This window comes from Halichoerus grypus, chromosome 1 (assembly GCF_964656455.1).
Source record: "Halichoerus grypus chromosome 1, mHalGry1.hap1.1, whole genome shotgun sequence".
Classification (NCBI taxonomy): Eukaryota; Metazoa; Chordata; class Mammalia; order Carnivora; family Phocidae; genus Halichoerus; species Halichoerus grypus.
Genome location: NC_135712.1, coordinates 70,525,993 through 70,544,533, shown reverse-complemented (window position 1 = coordinate 70,544,533; position 18,541 = coordinate 70,525,993). Strand labels below are relative to the sequence as shown.

The following is an 18,541-nucleotide window of genomic DNA, read 5'->3' as shown; positions in this document are numbered from 1 at the left end:
GCTTAAGGCATATCCACCCATTGTTTCCTGACCACATCATGTACCTTGCTTTGTGATTTTGCGCACATTACTCCAGTTGGTAATACCCTTCTCTGTCTTCTCTGATAATCAGAGACTTACATTTCCTTTAAGGCTAAGCCCAACTCCTACCTTCAATGTTAGCATTTCTCAATTATCCAAGGCTTTAGTGACTTACTCTCTCATCTATGATTTCTATGGTCTGTACCTATTTGGTGCACAACATTTTATATACATTTTCTTTTTAAGTATATGTCCTGTCTTCCCAATTAGACTTTAAACACATTGAATTCAGGGGTCCTGTTTTATGTCTGTGTTTATTTCCTTATTTATGTATTTATATACATACGTATGTATGTATGTATTTTTAGAGAGAGAGACAGCACAACAGAGAGAGGAGAATCTTAAGCAGGCTCCACACCCAGCACGGGGCTCAATCTCACGACCCCGAGATCATGACCTGAGCCGAAATCAAGAGTTGGACCTCTAACCGACTGAGCCACCCAGGCACCCCTGTCTGTTTTTATTTTCAATACTTAATCTAATACTAGAAACTCTCAATAAATATTTATTAGTTTCTAAGGATGATTAGATTTTTAGCATTGATACAATACATCATAGAAGGTCTGGGGATCTCTTTAAACCTAATTTAGATTATAGTTGAATAATGAAGCTGTTAAAATTTGAGAGTAATATTTCCATCAAATTTAATCCCTGTATATAACCATATATACATTTATTGGAATACACAGAGCCACGTTTACATCTGATTGTTTTGCTATGTTGATGTACTATGGCTCATTTTACAAAAGCAAATATGTGCGTTCTAAGACACCTGTGCTCACAAGATGAGTTCTCTGGAACTATATTTGGATGTACAAGCTATTAAAAGCTTCTTGTACTGAGTGACCTTTCAGGCAGAATTAGATCAAATACTCATACTGCTGCTGCCTGTTGCTGAGTGGAAGACAGCAGAAAACCCTGGATTCAAACCTCCATTAGGTTTTTGTTTTCCTTGTTTGGTTTCCTTTCATTTTGCCTTAAGAAGATGAACAATGAGACCACAGCCCTGATATCCTTGAAGGAGGCAATGAAAAGGTTGCTAAGGGCTACAGGGAGGGAGCAAGCATTGCCTGCTTTTCTGGGAAGATGGGTAAGAGAAGAATAAAGAATAAAAATAGGCAAAGAACTATAGACATGCTAATTAGAATTCTGTCTCTGTTTAAAGTTGTTTAAGTCTTCCAGGTTAAAAATATATATAACTAAACAAGAAAGAAAAATTACTCCCAGGTGAATTCCATTCAATTAATGCATGTGCTATATTCTAGGTATACAAAATAAGTAAAATACGGTTTCTGTCCTCAAGGAGCTCAAAGCCTATACGGATAACAGAAGTATTCATAAATACTAGAATGTGATTGACCTTATGACCTTACGATGGTAATGTTCCTAAAGGGCTATGAGAACAGGAAGAAAGGATCGATTAATTTTGCCTTTTATACTAGGAAAAGGAACACTTCACAGAGAGACATTTAAGCTGGACCTTAAAGTATGAGTAAAAAGTTATGAGAAAGAAAAATATGGGAAGGAATTCTGGGGTGAGGAAAAGTACTTGGAAGCCACAGAAGCTTGGAATCGTGTGCTGTGTTCAGTCAGCTGCTAGATGTCGCAAGTGGTTAGTGACTAGGATATGAGAGGACGGGCAGAAGAAGGCAGCAAAGGGCTAAGGGCTTTATGTTTATCCTCCTGAGGATATCCAATTTCGCTCTAACTGTATCAATGGACAACATAGATAATCAGTTGAGTTACATGAACAGAATTGTGGTTTAGAGGCATATTTCTAGGGATGCCTGGGTGGCTCAGCTGGTTAAGCGTCTGCCTTCAGCTTAGGTCATGATCCCAGGGTCCTGGGATCAAGCCCCGTATTGGGCTCCCTGCTCAGCGGGAAGCCTACTTCTCCCTCTGCCTGACGCTTCCCCTGCTTGTGCTTTCTTTCTCCCTCTCTCTCTCTCTTTCTCTAGTGCTCTCTCTCTCTCTGACAAATAAATAAATTTTTAAAAAATCTTAAAAAAAAAGAAGCATATTTCTAGAGGATGGATTAGAGGTAGCAGAAATTGAAAGCAAGGATTCAGTTAGGCTACTATAATCCTAGGTCAAAGTGAAAGATAGTTACTAACTGGTTTAGTGGTGATGGAGAGGAAGGGATAGTTTAGAGGCATTAATGGAGAGGAAGAAAAAAAAGCTAAAAATTATTCTGAGATTTCTAGTTCAAGCAATTGAATAGATGGTGATATCACTAACTAAACTGGGGGATTGTAGTAGAAAGCAGACTTGGATTTGCAGACATGTTGTTTAGGATTTATTTGGAATGGTGTGGGAATGCCTTTTGGTGAGAGGCTTCCCAAAAACTGTTAACCGTTGTGAACTTTTATACTGACTGACAAGCTAGAGTTTCTCTCTACAGAGTTCAACTTAGAGATGACCTATAAGCAATATAGTCTTAAAGGTGTCAAAGTGAATACCAACAGTATGCCAGATGACATTGTTTCGACATGCAAACGGAGACTGCTGCCATATTAGGTCCTGCAGGCTTACACTCCTACGAAACCCCACACATTTCATAGAGGGCCTTATCTATATGTAAATAAAATATCCAAAACAGTGAGAAAATTCCACCATAGTAATTTCTGATGATTGGGGTGTGGGGGGGATAGTTAGCAGGTTCAGCTTAGGACAGTTGAGTTTGACGTCTCCATCCAGGTGGAGATGCACAAAACACAGTTAAAGATAACAGGTCTAGAGCTTAGGAGAGATGTGGTACCTGAAGCTGAATTAGCCTTGAGATAAAGCGAGGACCAAGAAGAAAAGATGGCCAAGGACAGAACCTGGGCAACTCTGAGAGTATTCAGGTCACTGGGGACTTGGAAGCTCACGGAAGTGGTATGTGTATTTATCTATCACTTCTTTCATGAAAAACAATGTGGGGGTCTTCAGGCAAGTGAGTTGTGTTGTTTCAGTTCTCTGTGATTCAGTTTGACATAATTCTGGTGCCACAGCGCCCCCTGATGATTAAGGTTGTTCAGAGCTACCCCAAATGCCCATGTTGGGTTACACAGCTCAGCAACTCATTCACATCATGGATGTGGATCAGATGAGACGTTATTTTATTACTTCTGTCTAAGGCCTTTGCTAGGTATTAGGGGACAGGTATAAAGATGTCTCAGAAATAGTCTCTGATTCCCTCCCTCCAAAAGTTTACAATTTCATTCATGAAATGCTAACTCTAAAAATAAAGCTGGAGGTGGGGAGTGACAGGTAATGAAGGCAGTCCCTGTGAAAATTAAGTCGGCAGGGTGATCTCCAGGCAGAAAGGCTAGGGAATTCAAGCAAACAGTGGAAAGTGAGCTTATCCTGAAGGTAGGATAGGATTTGGGCAGTCAGAATAGAGAAATGCACCTTATTAAATACTGGTCCCAGCACTAGCTAGCTATGACATTAGGTTTCAATCTTTTGGAGACTCAATTTCTTTATCTGTAAAGTTTATTTATTTTTTTTAGTAATCTCTACATCCATGTAGGGCTTGAACTCGTGACCCCGAGATCAAGAGTCTCATGCTCTTCTGACTGAGCCAGCCAGGCACCCCTCAATTTCTTTATCTGTAAAATGATAAAAATGACTGCTTCATTTCTTATGGTTGTTGTGAGAATCAAAGTAATGCTTGTATTTAAAGTACTTCTTTTCAGGGTGCCTGAGTGGCTCAGTCGTTAAGCGCCTGCCTTCGGCTCAGGTCATGATCCCAGGGTCCTGGGATCGAGCCCTGCATCAGGCTCCCTGCTTGGTGGGAACCCTGCTTCTCCCTCCCCCACTCCCCCTGCTTGTGTTCCCTCTCTCACTGTGTCTCTCTCTGTCAAATAAATAAATAAACAATCTTAAAAAAAAAAAAAAGTACTTCTTTTCTTAAAGTAGGCTCCATGCCCAATGTGGGGCTTGAACTCAAGACCCTGAGACTGAGAGTGGCAGGCTCCACTGACTCAGCCAGCCAGGCGCCCCTAAAATACTTTTGAAAATATAAAGTACAATACAAAAATCAAGACGTGGCAGATAATTCAAGTAATCAGACGATTAAAAGGTTTGGCAATATAAGGAATATAGGACGTAGGATGATGGTTAGAGAGAACGGCAAATAGGAACAACTGTTCATCATTTAAGTAGCTGCCCAAATTAATGGCAGTTATAAACAATGTATTAGAGCTTTACCTTAAGGCAAAACTAAGGTTTTGTCCCTTGCCTAAAGTCCCGCTTGATTCTTTCATCCTATAGAGTAGACCACAAACTCCAAGCTTTAGAAGCACAGTTTAAAGAGCTGGACTGCACCAAGGATGGTCTGACCCAGAGATTTGAAGAGCATAGCAAGGCTCTGACAAGCCAGGCAGCCCAAGATGAGCTGTGGAGAGCAGTTCTGGCAACCAAGTGAGTATCCAGTGAGAAAGCGGTGGAATTTTGTGGCTTTGTGAGAGCTTGCAGTGGTCATTCTAAACTTGAACTTCAATGGATTGTGAAGAAATTATATTTTCGGAGGTCAATTCGTTCAAAAAAGATTAATTTGAGCACCCGTTCATACACCAGTCCTGCCATATACATCTCATCAGTGTCTCTTGTCTGACGGTGTCTTGCTAGCACAGAGATGGGTGACATAACTCCTCTGCTGTCGAGAAATGTGTAGTGTGAGGGGCCTGAGAACGAAGCTATCCCACGTAGTGCAGGCCCTATTCTAAAATATTTTCTAAAATACAACCGCTGGTTCTTCTCGTGGGTTTGTATCCTGATAGAATTAGCTTTATGTTTGTACATAAGGAGTTCTACTGATTAAGAAGCTCTCCACATTTTTTGTAGATTCACTTCAATGGAACTGAATATTTTATACAGCTACGTCATCGAAGTACTCATCTGCTTGCACACTCGTGTGCTTGAGAAGCTGCCAGACCTGGTGCGAGGTCTTCCCACCTTAGCCTCTGTCCTGAGACGAAAAGTCAAGAACCAGCGCGTTAGAGTCGTGTGGGAGTCTGTCCTGGAGGAGTGTGGGCTGCAAGAAGGAGATATCACAGCACTTTGTACCTTCTTTATCGCCCATGGTAACAAGGCAGAATACTATGGTGCTAAAGTGAGGCAGATGTATATCAGGGATGTCACTTTCCTGATCACTAACATGGTAAAGAACCAGGCTCTGCAGGATAGTTTGCTGAGGGCTGTGCAGGTCATTGGGAAGGGGAAAGCAGCGAGGGCCCCCGAAGAGCAAAAGTCATCCCTAAAAGAGTTGATACCATCAGTCAGAAGCTAACTTTGATGACCAAGAGATTCTACTTCTAGCAGTTTATCTTGCAAATGGAGAAAAGAGGATGTATGTACAATTTATCACAGGCTTATTTTTATAGCAAAAGTGGGGGGAGCCTTAAACAAACTATGATAAATTGATACAATGGATACTTTCTGTGTAGCAATATAAGAGAATGAAGAAGTTCTTTGTGTAACTGTAAAATGATAAGGAGTTATTACCAAGATGTATTATTTTAAAATATTTCCTATATATTGTTAAGTAGAAAAAAAAGGGCAAAAACAAACACACACACACACACACACACACATAAGCTAATATATCCATAAACTTCATAAGCTTCTTCTGGAGAGATACATTAGAAAGTAAGAACATTGGTTCTCTCAGGGAAAAAAATGAAGAGGCTAGGGGTCAAAGGTAGGAGGAATTCTTTTCACTGTTACTCCATTTTGTACATTTTGAATTTTGAACCATGTGAATGTACTATATACTAGAAGACAAAAAAACAATAAAAACACCTAATATATATTGTATGTTGTGCACTTTCTCTCCAGTACACTACCATAGTTATTTTACACTGGAAAGGGAACTCTTACACATTGACTATATATTAAAGTATCTATTGGGGCGCCTGACTGGCTCAGTTGATAAAGCACATGATTCTTGATCTCAGGGTTGTAGGTTTAAGCCCCATAATGGACATAGAAATTACTTAAAAATAAAATCTTAAAAAAATTTTATTGAACACCAAATGCCATGTACTAGGTGCTGTGAATAACAGAAACATTTAAAAATGTGGACCCTGTCTTCCAGGTAAAGGTTAAGTGCTTATGCATTATTTGGGCGGTACAAATTCAGATTAACCAAAATGAGGTAACATTCTGGAAGGAGTTAGGTAGAGGATTCAAAATAATACAATATGATGTATTACCTTGCTGGCCCTCTTTGAAAATGAGCCATGACACAGCAGCTTGCTTGGTAGATAAATGCACTCAGTCTTGGAGCATCTGGCTGGCTCAGCTGGTAGAGCATTAGACTCTTGCTCTCAAGGTTGTAAGTTTGAGCCCCATGTTGGGTGTAGAGATTACTTAAAAATAAAATCTTGAGGGGCGCCTGGGTGGCTCAGTTGGTTAAGCGGCTGCCTTGGGCTCAGGTCATGATCCCAGGATCCCGGGATTGAGCCCCGTGTTGGGCTCTCTGCTCAGCGGGGAGCCTGCTTCTCCCTCTGCTCCTCACCTTGCTCACTCTCTCTCACGCTCTCTCAAATAAACAAATAAATAATAAAAAATAAATAAAATCTTGAAAAAAAATGCACTTTTTTTTCTTGTCCTCCCCAGACACACTGTTTGGAGAAACCATGCCTTGGAAGGAAGATGGAAAGGGAATTTCTCTGTCATGCTCATTTAGTCTACTGTTTTCAGTTGGCTGAAGTTTGTTCCCTGGGGAGTAACTGCCCCCCACCACTCTACTTCCAGGATGCATCATTTAAGTCCTCCGAGCAGCCAGTGGGAAGCCAGTGCCTGCCTTGCTCAGTGCAATGTTTCACTGGAGTCCAGAAGTGATAGAAAGAGCCAGAGATTCTAGAAATGCAACTGGTCAGCCCCAGGCAGAGCAAGGGACTGTGGGTCCAGAAAGTAAACAAGGCCAAGGAAATCTGAGGAAGCACATAAAATGTATTCATTACACAGACATAAATACCTGAACATATAAATTAAAATGTTAAGAGTTAAATAATAAGACTACAGTAAAAACCACTATCAGTAGGCAATACATGATTAGGTGAGTTCAGAGGAGGGTTATCACTGTGTGATTGAAGATTGAGGACCACTTCCTGGAGGAAGCACATTGAATTGATCCTTCAAGTAGGCAAAGCGCCAAAGTAACTCATGAGTTAAGATTTCAAACTATGGCCTGAAAGCACAAGATCTGGATGCCAGCGACTAGATCATAGTTGAATGTTTGAAAGGATAATGGGGGGGCACCTGGGTGGCTCAGTTGTCGGGCGTCTGCCTTCGGCTCAGGTCATGATCTCAGGGTCCTGGGATCGAGCCCCACATCAGGCTCCCTGCTCGGCGGGAAGCCTGCTTCTCCCTCTCCCACTCCCCCTGCTTGTGTTCCCTCTCTCGCTGTGTCTCTCTCTGTCAAATAAATAAAATATTAAAAAAAAATAAAAATAAACAATAAAAGGATAATGGGAGGGGGCTTCTGGGTGGCTCAGTCTGTTGGGTGTCCGTGTCTTGGTTTTAGCTCAGGTCATGATCTCGGGGTCATGGGATCCAGCCTCAAATCCGGCTCCACACTCAGCACAGAGTCTGCTTGAGTTTCTCTCCCTCTCCCTGTGCCCCTCTCCACTGCGCTCATGCTCTCCCTCTCTCTCAAATAAACCTTAAAAAAAAAAAAAGAAAGAATAAAGGGGGGTTCCACAGGGAAAAGAAGGTTGGGACCATATTAGGGAGCTGAAATTTTAGGCTAAGGTGTTGATATCATGGACAAGTGGATTCACAACAACAGGTTTCTGAATTCACATTAAAACAAAATGAAAGCTCCCAAAACTCTCTACCAGGGCCCACACATCCTTGGTTTATCTCCATCTGAAACCATCTGGCCAACCTGAATGGTCTCAGCAAACCCAAAAGACCTTAAAGACTGTATTCACGCAGTGATTTTCTTCTCTTCCTCCACATCTATGTAACATTTCCTCAAAAACTCAGGCCTGAGTTTTTTTTCAGGTTGTTTTTTTCTTTTCTTTTCTTTTCTTTTCCTTTCCTTTTCTTTTGGTTTTGTTGTTTAAAAATTTTTTCTTATTGTGGTAAAATACATATACCAAAATGGAACACCTTAACAATTTTTAAGTGGACAGTTCAGTGTATTATATACATTCATAATATTGTGCAACCATTACTACCATCCATCTGAAAACAAACTCTGTACCCATTAAATAGTAACTTTCCCAGCCCCTGGCAACCATCATTCTATTTTCTGCCTCTTGGTTTGGTTCTTAAGTACTAGAGATCAGTCTATTTCGTTCCTGTGGTTTTTCTAGCCAAAACCTACTTTTCTTTTTTTTTAATTTTTAAGTAATCTTTACACCCAGTGTGGGGCCCAAGATCACATGAGATCAAGAGTCACATGCTCTACCAACTGAGCCAGCCAGGTGTCCCAAAACCTACTTTTTTCATAGAATTCAAAACGGTAGGATCAGGTGTCAGCACAAGAACTTAGTATCAAAGTGGAAAAACTTATTTCAGAATGCATAAAATGTTAAAATACTTTTTACCTCCTTTGTAATTTTGATTGTTCTAGATTGAAATTTAATAATACAGGAGTACACCATAAATGATGCACATGACAGCTAAGCCCCAGGATCGAGGCAGCCCTGTAGTTTGTTTTCCAAGCCCTATGAAAGTGCTATAGAAATGAATGGATGGGGGCGCCTGGGTGGCTCAGTCATTAAGCATCTGCCTTCGGCTCAGGTCATGATCCCAAGATCCTGGGATCGAACCCCACATTGGGCTCCCTGCTCGGCAGGAAGCCTGCTTCTCCCTCTCCCACTCCCCCTGCTTGTGTTCCTGCTCTCGCTGTGTCTCTCTCTGTCAAATAAATAAATAAAATCTTAAAAAAAAAAAAAACTCTCCACTGTGTAGGGATAGAGGGTACATACCTCAATATCATAAAAGCCATTTATGAAAAACCCACAGCGAATATCATTCTCAATAGGGAAAAACTAAGAGCTTTACCCCTATGGTCAGGAACACGGCAGGGATGTCCACTATCACCACTGCTGTTCAACATAGTATTAGAAGTCCTAGCCTCAGCAATCAGACAACAAAAAGAAATAAAAGGCATCTGAATCGGCAAAGAAGTCAAACTCTCACTCTGCAGATGACATGATACTCTATGTGGAAAACCCAAAAGACTCCACCCCAAAATTGCTAGAACTCATACAGGAATTCAGCAAAGTGGCAAGATATAAAAATCAGTTGCATTTCTATACACCAAAAATGAGACAGAAGAAAGAGAAATTAAGGAGTTTCTCTCCCATTTACAATTGCACCCAAAACCATAAGACACCTAGGAATAAACCTAACCAAAGAGGCAAAGGACCTGTACTCAGAAAAATATAGAACACTCATGAAAAAAATTGAGAAAGACAAAGAAATGAAAAAACATTCCATGAAAAAAAAAAAAACATTCCATGATCATGGATTGGAAGAACAAATATTGTTAAAATGTGTATGCTACCTAGAGCAATCTACACATTCAATGCAATCCCTGTCAAAATACCATCAACTTTTTTCACAGAACTGGAACAAATAATCCTAAAATTTGTATGGAACCAGAAAAGACCCCGAACAGCCAGAGGAATGTTGAAAAAGAAAAGCAAAGCTGGCGGTATCACAATTCCGGCTTCCAGCTCTATTACAAAGCTGTCATCATCAAGACAGTATGGTACTGGCACAAAAACAGTCACATAGATCAATGGAACCGAATAGAGAGCCCAGAAATGGACCCTCAACTCAATGGTCAACTAATCTTCGACAAAGCAGGAAAGAATGTCCAATGGAAAAAAGACAGTCTCTTCAACAAATGGTGTTGGGAAAATTGGACAGCCACATGCAGAAGAATGAAACTGGACCATTTCCTTACACTATACACAAAAATAGACTCAAAATGGATGAAAGACCTCAATGTGAGACAGGAATCCATCAAAATCCTTGAGATGAACACAGGCAGCAACCTCTTCAACCTCGGCTACAGCAACTTCTTGCTAGACACGTCACCAAAGGCAAGGGAAACAAAAGCAAAAATGAACGATTGGGACTTCATCAAGATAAAAAGCTTTTGCCAAGGAAAGGAAACAGTCAACAAAATCAAAAGACAACCAACAGAACGGGGAAGATATTTGCAAATGACGTATCAGATAAAGGGCTAGTATCCAAAATCTGTAAAGAACTTATCAAACTCAACACCCAAAGAACAAATAATCCAATCAAGAAATGGGTAGAGGACATGAACAGACATTCTTTTTTTTTTTTTTTTTTTAAGATTTTATTTATTCATTTGAGACACAGAGATACCGAGAGAGCGAGCATGAGCAGGGGGAGAGGCAGAAGGAGAGGGAGAGGCAGGCTCCCCGCTGAGCAAGGAGCCCAGTGCAGGACTCAATCCCAGGACCCTGGGATCATGACCTGAGCTGAAGGCAGACGCTTAACCATCTGAGCCACCCAGGCGCCCCATGAACAGACATTTCTGCAAAGAAAATATCCAAATGGCTAACAGACACATGAAAAAGTGCACAACATCACTTGGTATCAGGGAAATACAGATCAAAACCTCAATGAGAAACTACCTCACACCAGTCAGAATGGCTAACCTTAACAAGTCAGGAAACGACAGATGTTGGCAAAGATGCGGAGAAAGTGGAACCCTCCTCACTGTTGGTGGGAATGCAAGCTGGTGCAGCCACTCTGGAAAACAGTATGGAGGTTCCTCAAAAGGTTAAAAATAGAACTACCCTAGGACCCAGCAATTGCACTACTGGGTATTTACCCCAAAGATACAAATGTAGTGATCTGAAGGGGCACCTGCACCCCAATGTTTATAGCAGCAATGTCCATAATAGCCAAACTATGGAAAGAGCCTAGATGTCCATCAACAGATGAATGGGTAAAGAAGATGTGGTAATATATATACAATGGAATATACATATAATGGAATGTTATGCAGCCATCAAAAATGAAATCTTGTCATTTGCAAGGACGTGGATAGAACTAGAGGGTATTATGCTAAGCAAAATAAGTCAATTAGAGAAAGACAATCATCATATAATCTCACTGATATGTGGAATTTAAGAAACAAGGCAGAGGATCATACAGGAAGAGAGGAAAAAATGAAAAAAGATGAAACCAGAGAGGGAGACAAACCATAAGAGACTCTAAATCTTAGGAAGCAAACTGAGGATTGCTGGAGGGGAGGGCAGTGGGGGAATGGGGTGGCTGGGTGATAGACACTGGGGACGGTATGTGTTGTAATGAGCACTGGGTATTATATAAGACTGATGAATCACAGACCTGTACCTCTGAAACAAATATTTAAAAAATTAATAACATGATTTAAAAAATAAAAATAAAGAAGAAATGAATGGATGGAAATTAAGATGGACACACTAATGCTTCAGCAAATCTTGACTTTAAACTGCACGAATTGTTCTCGTCCTCATTCTTGAGGCCTCCCCTCCCTTTCACTTGTTTTTCTGTAGAACCTTTTGTTCCAATAACTGGGTGATGTACTTAGTAATGAGACCTGGATGGCCCATGGCAGCGCTAGTCCTGAGACCACCTTGAAAACATAAGAAACGTGGGGACAGCACGTACCAGATTCCTGTCGAAACTGCCCAGATCCTGTAATGCCTACCGAATCCCTCAGCCTTTTGCCCTGGGCGGGCTTGCAGTCTTGGAGGCATCAGCCTGCTGCAGGCTCCTTCAGCCCGGCGAAGCAATAAACTATCTTCCTTCTTTATACCCAAGTTCTGTCTTTGCCTTACAAATTTCGGTCCCAGAACACAAAAAGTCAGTTTTGGACAACACTTAGAAGGGAAGGCAATCCTAAAACAACCTATCTCTAGGCCTCAGACTTCAGAAGGGGTGTGTCAGAGAAGGCAGTGGCAGTGCGTGTTAAACTGTATCAAGTTTGCGAATTCTCTCGCCACATCCTTTCTAGGAGATCAACCTACGAGATGCTTCCTAAGAACTCTAGAAAGCGACCTAAGAGGTTTGGTACAAGATAGCAGAAACAGAATAGTAGCCTGGGGACTAGAATTTTTATTTATTTATTTATTTATTTATTTGAGAGAGCGAGAGAGCATATGAGAGGGAGGAGGGTCAGAGGGAGAAGCAGACTCCCTGCTGAGCAGGAAGCCCCATACGGGACTGGATTCCGGGACTCCAGGATCATGACCTGAGCCGAAGGCAGTCGCTTAACCAACTGAGCCACCCAGGCGCCCTAGCCTGGGGACTAGAATTTTAAGAAGAGGGAAGAATTTTTAAAATTTCTGTTTGGTCTTTAATTTGTCTCGAGGCTTCCCTTTTTCTGCCAGAGATCATCCTCACGACACTCAAGAGTTTCCGCAGCGAAAGGCACTGCAACGCAAGGGGAGGGCCCTCCACCGGGCAGGGAGCGGGCCGGGGCGGGTCGGGCGGCGCTCACAGGACCCGGAAGTCCCGCCCCGCCGAACGTCAGCTGTGTCGGCCCGTGGGTCGTTCTCTGGGTGGGAGGGGCCGTTTGGGTGGGCAGTTGTGACGTCACTAGCCCTTGTCGGGTTGCTACGGCACCACTGCTAAGATTAGGTATTTTTGGCTGACCCAAGGAAGGGGACTGTGGGCTCAGAGCGCCGGTAAACGGCTCCAGGTGCACGAAAGCTGGAATGTGGGGGCTCGCGTGCTGCCGCCACAACAACGGTAAAACGGAAGTCCTGCTCCCGCGCAGCTCGGCGTCCGGGCGGAAACAGCGTTCTTCTCGGAGCTGAGGCCCCGAAGCTTCGGGCCTGGGCGGCCTCGGACTTGGCTGCCGGGAGCTAAGGGAGCACCCTCAGCTGGTAAGAGGGAGGAGGGGAACTTGGCGCGTACATCCCGCCGCGCGGGAGAGCTGGAGCGCACTGCCAGCCTTGCCACAACGGTTGTGTTAATGCCTCGGAGCAGCCTAGGTCTCCCGACGGAAAGGTTCGTTTCCTTAGCCGACATTTGTCTTAAACGTGGATAAATACGCCGCCTTCCAGGGTAGTCCTGTTTCCCTGGATCGCAGAGCGCCTTTTTGCTTCAAGACGTTATGTGATGTTCCAGTCTCTGAATTCTGATACGCTGCTGGGCATAATATTAAACACAAAGGTGTTTATTTCCTTTCTTCGTAGTTGGGTCGGAAATAAGATTCTCTCTCTTTCAGGTATTGATGTTGAGCATGCCTTTTTAGCATATTAAAATGGCTGTACCCAAAACCGCCATCCCCTCCTTGTCGGAATGCCAGTGCCGCATCTGTGTGGAAATCCTAATCGAGCCCGTAACACTGCCTTGTAACCACACGCTCTGTAATCCATGCTTCCAATCGACTGTCGAAAAGGCGAGTTTATGCTGTCCCTTCTGTCGCCGCCGGGTCTCTTCGTGGACCCGATACCATACCCGAAGAAATTCTCTTGTCAACATGGAACTGTGGGAATTAATCCAAAAACACTATCCAAAGGAATGCAAGCTTAGAGTTTCTGGGCAGGAATCAGAGGAAATCGGTGAGTAAAACCCAGCGTGCGTGTTGTCTGAAAAATCAAAATCCTTTAAAAAGTGAATCACCACTAATCCATTTTCGAAAAGGATAAAAAGCCGATTAATACTTGTCTAAATTTTTCTCGGGGATTTGGGTTTTATGGGCCCCAACATGTTGATTGAGGTCGATGGTAACATTTTGTTCATTGTTAGAATGCCCAGGCTGTGTTCAGTTGTTTGTTGGGTTGAAAATGACAACAAAGAAACAAACCCAGAAGAATGGCCCACATGGAGCCTTCAGTCATGTGAAAGTTATATAAATATTCACAGATAAGCAGTAGTCAGTCAGTAGAGCAACCCCAGAAGTACAAAAAGCACTGGATTCCTGTATTACTGAACTCCATAAAGAACTTTCAGTTCTTTTTTTTTAAAGATTTTATTTATTTATTTATTTATTTACACACACACACACACACACACACACACACAACACAGGCAGGGGGAGCAGCAGGCAGAGGGAGAGGAAGAAGCAGGCTCCCTGCAGAGCAGGGGGAGCCTGATGTGGGACTTGATCCCAGGACCCCGGGACCGTGACCCGAGCTGAAGGCAGTGGCTTATCCAACTGAGCCACCCAGAGGCCCCAGTTATTTCCTTAACTTACTTGATTACAGCACTACATCTCCATTCATTTAATTCTTCCCTTAAGCATGCAGTGAACCTCAACTAGCTTTCAGTGACCAGTTCCATCTAGTTCAGTTATTCTTATTTAAAGCCCTCCACCCTGTAGACTCAGCAGCTATTCACTGTGCCCCATACTGAACACTTGACTCTAGCACACTTAATGTGATCAATAAGCCACGCAGTGTTTCTTGTCTAGGCTTTGAATATGGTGCCTGTGCTCTGGTGTACCTGGCTTTTTTTGGGAATTACTTTTATTGTGCTAAATATATATAACATATTTGCCATTTAATGATGTTTTCAACAGTAGTTACACTTTATTAAAACTGCTTTATTGATATCTGCACATAGAATTGATACATTGAAAGTGTACAGTTCACTGGTTTTGGTATTTCACATTAGGTTTTTCAGAATTGTAAAATATATATAGCATAAATTTTTTTTTTTTTTAAGATTTATTTATTTGACAGAGAAATAGCGAGAGAAGGCACACAAGCAGGGGGAGTGGGAGAATGAGAAGCAGGCTTCCAGCTGAGCAGGGAGCCCGATGTGGGGCTCGATCCCAGGACCCCGGGATCATGACCTGAGCCGAAGGCAGACGCCCAACAACTGAGCCGTCCAGGCGCTCTTATATAGCATAAAATTTGCCATTTTAACCTTTTAAGTGCACAATTCAATGGCAGTAATTATATTCACAATGTACAACCATCATCACTATGTTTCCAAAACTTTTTTTTTTTTTTAAGATTTTATTTATTTACTTGAGAGAGAGCATACATGGGGGTGGGGGGGGTGGGGGGTGGGGAGAGGGAGAGGGAGAAGCAGAGTCCTCGCTGAGCAGGGATCCTGGTGCAGGACTCCATCCCAGGACCTTGGGATCATGACCTGAGCTGAAGGCAGACACTTAACTGACTGAGTCATCCAGGTGCCCCTCCAAAACTTTTTCATCACCCCAAATTCTTTAACCGTTAGGCAGTGACTCTCCATTTTTCTCCTTTCCCATCCTTTCTTCCCAAGTGTCTGTTGACTTTGTGTCTGTGAAATTGCTTGTTCCAAATATTTCATACAAGTGTATTCATACATTATGTGATCTGTTGTGTCCGACTTCTTTCAGTTGATGTTTCCAAGGTTATACACGGTTGTAGCATGTATTAGTCCTTCATTCCTTTGTAGAGCTGAATAATGTTTTATTTTATGGATTGTATTATATTTTGTTTATATCTTCATCCATTGATGGACATTTGAGTTGTTTACATCTTTTGGCTATTTGAATAGTGCTGATATAAATATTCATGTATAAGTATTTGAACATTTCCTGTTCTTTTGTGTATGTACCTAGGAGTGGAAGTGCTGGATCGTATGGTAATTCTTTTTTTTTTTTTTAATAAAGGTAGAAAGGATAAATTCTTTTAAAAAGATTTTATTTATTTGTCAGAGCACAAGCAGGGAGAGCTGCAGGCAGAACAGGCAGAGCAGGCAGAGGGAGAAGCAGGCTCCCCGCTGAGCAAGGAGCCCAGTGCGGGACTCAGTCCCAGGACTCTGGGATCATGACCTGAGCTGAAGGCAGATGCTTAACCGACTGAGCCACCCAGGCATTCCTCATGGTAATTCTATGTTTAACTTTTTGAGGAACTGCCAAACTTTTCCACGGGGCTGTGCCATTCTGCATTCCCACCTGCAATGTATAATGGTTCCAGTTTCTCCACATCCTCACCAACACTTATCTTCTGGTTTTTTGGTGTTTTTTATTTTTATTTTTAAAATAGCCATCCTAGTAGGTGTGAAGTGGTATCTTAGTATCTGTGTCTTTTTTATTTATTTATTTATTATTTTTAATTTATTTTTCTAGTGTCTGTGTCTTTTTAATTGTGGTAGAGCATGCGTCACAAAATTTACCATTTCCACTGTTTTTAAGTGTACAGTTCAGTGGCATTAAGTACAGTCACACAGGTGTACAATCATCACCACCATCCTTCTCCAGAACTCTTTTCATCTTCCCAAACTGAAACTCCATACCCATTAAATAGTAACTCTCCAGTTCCTTCTCCCTCCAGCCCTTTTAACCACCATTCTACTTCCTGTTTCTATGAATTTGACCACTTTAGGTATCTCATATAAGCAGAATCATAGTATTTGTCCTTTTGTGTCTGGCTTAAGGTTCATCCATATTGTAGCATGTGTTAGAATTTCATTCCTTTCTGGGGTGCCTGGGTGGCTCAGTTGGTTAAGCATCCAGCCCTTGATCTCAGCTCAGGTCTTGATCTCAGGGTCATGAGTTCAAGCCCCTCGTTGGGCTCCATGCCCAGCATGGTGCCTACTTAAAAAAAAAAAGAATTTCGTTCTTTTCTATGGCTGAATAATATTCCATTGAATGTATTTACCACATTTTGTTTATTAGTGGACACTTGGGTTACTTATACCTTCTGGCTATTGTGAATAATGCTGCTGTGAACAGTGGTGTACAAGTATTTTTTTGAGTTCCTGTTTTCAACTTCTTTGAGTATGTACCCAGAAGGGAATTGCTGGATCATATGCTAATTCATTGGGGTTTTTTTGAGGGACTGCCGTACTCTTACATTACCACTAGCAATGTGCAAGGACTCCATTCTTCCATATCCTTGTCAGCACTTGTTACTTTCTTACTTTCTGGATTTTCCTTTGTTTTGTTTTGTTTTATTTTTTTATTTTTATTTTTAAAGATTTTATTTATTTATCGGAGAGAAAGAGAGAGCGTGAGAGAGCACAAGCAGTGGGAGCAGCAGAGGGAGAGGGAGAAGCAGGCTTCCTGCTGAGCAGAGAGCCAGACATGGGGCTTGATCCCAGGACACTGGGATCATGACCTGAGCTGAAAGCAGGCGCTTAACCCACTGAGCCACCCAGGCGCCCCTGTTTTGTTTTTTTAAATGGAGCCATCCTAGTAGGTATGAGATGATGTCTCATTGTGGTTTTGATTTGTATTTCCCTAATGACTAATGATGTTGAACATCTTTTCATGTGTTTTTTTGCCATTTGTATATTTTCTTTGGAGAAATGTTTATTCAAGTCTTTTTTTGCTCATTTTTTAATTGGGTTATTTGGTTTTTTGTTATTGTTGAGTTGTTGGTGTTCTTTATATATTCTAGATGTTAACTCCTTATCAGATATGATTTGAAATATTTTCTCCCATACCATAGGTTGACATTTCACTCTGCTGATTGTGTCCTTTGATGCACAGTAGTTTTTAAGTTTGATGTAGTCCTATTTGTCTATTTTTGCTTTTGTTGCTTGTGGTTTTGGTGTCATATCCAAGAAATCTTGGCTAAATTTCAATGTCATGAAGCTTTTTTCCTGTTTTCTTCTAGGAACTTTATAGGTCTTATATTTAGGTCTTCAATTCATTTTGAGTTAATTTTTTAAATATGGTATGGGGTAAGGGTCCAACTGTCCAACTTCATTTTTTTACATGTAGATACCCAGTTTTCCCAGTGCCATTTGTTGATAAAATGGCTGTTTTAAAGTTTTTAGGTAGTAAATCTGATGTCTGAACCTCCTCACAAATGGTTTCTATTAATTTATTTTGTTCCTTTGAATTGTCCATACTTTCTTGTTTCTTTGTATGCCTTGTGATTTTTTTTTTTTTGAGAAAATTGGACATTTGACTGTAACAGTGTGGTGATACTATAAGTCAGTCTTCCCTTTCCCCAGAATTTACCTTTTTTTCTTTCCTTTTTTTTCTTAAAGATTTAATTTATTTATTTGTCAGAGAGAGCACACAAGCGGGGTGGGGGGAGTGGCAGGCAGAGGGAGAAGCAGGCTCCCCACTGAGCAAGGAGCCTGATGTGGGGCTCCATCCCAGGATCCTGGGATCATAACCAGAGCCAAAGGCAGACACTTAACGAACTGAGCCATCCAGGCATCCCAGTTTACCATTTTTTTTTTTTTTTTTGATTGTTGAAGGCTGTAATAGTCCATTTGTTTACTAACTTTGCCAGACTATTTTTGTAAAGACTCTATGCCTTGTTGTGTGTGGTCATCTGTGTCTCTGTGCTTTAGCTTGTTTTCAGTTAGCATTTTGACAGATTTCCTTGCATGTCAGGAGCTAAAAAAAACAACAAAAAGAAAGAAAAAAGCACCTTTTTGTCTGGGAACATTGGTTCAGTGCGGAGGCAGTCCTTCAGTTCTTAGCCAGACTTGCACTGAGCCTAGGGAATCAGCCCAAGGTGAAAGTTTGGGGGTCTTGTGTGTTTTTGGAGCTTGTGTCTTCCCTGGGTATGCTCCACCCCCT

At 41.7% G+C, this 18,541-nt stretch overlaps 2 protein-coding genes across 4 annotated transcripts in view; both read left to right on the top strand.

The window, feature by feature from the left end:
* The first annotated feature begins 1,066 nt into the window (after window positions 1–1,066).
* Window positions 1,067–5,356, top strand: SMCO1 (single-pass membrane protein with coiled-coil domains 1). Its single transcript, XM_036071727.2, has 3 exons — window positions 1,067–1,116; window positions 4,339–4,488; window positions 4,912–5,356. The coding sequence occupies exons 1-3, from the start codon at window positions 1,067–1,069 to the stop codon at window positions 5,354–5,356; spliced, it is 645 nt and encodes a 214-aa protein (XP_035927620.1).
* Window positions 5,357–12,632: 7,276 nt separating this feature from the next.
* RNF168 (ring finger protein 168) overlaps window positions 12,633–18,541 on the top strand; it is a 49,315-nt gene continuing 43,406 nt past the window's right edge. The window contains exons 1-2 of one of the 3 annotated variants that reach the window (XM_078067413.1): window positions 12,634–12,944; window positions 13,289–13,625. In XM_078067413.1, coding sequence (XP_077923539.1) covers window positions 13,325–13,625 — 301 coding nt within the window. In that variant the 5' untranslated portion in view covers window positions 12,634–12,944; window positions 13,289–13,324. Of the gene's footprint in view, window positions 13,626–18,541 lie in introns of all 3 variants that reach the window. The other 2 variants (XM_078067407.1, XM_036071763.2) reach the window with 2 other exon arrangements.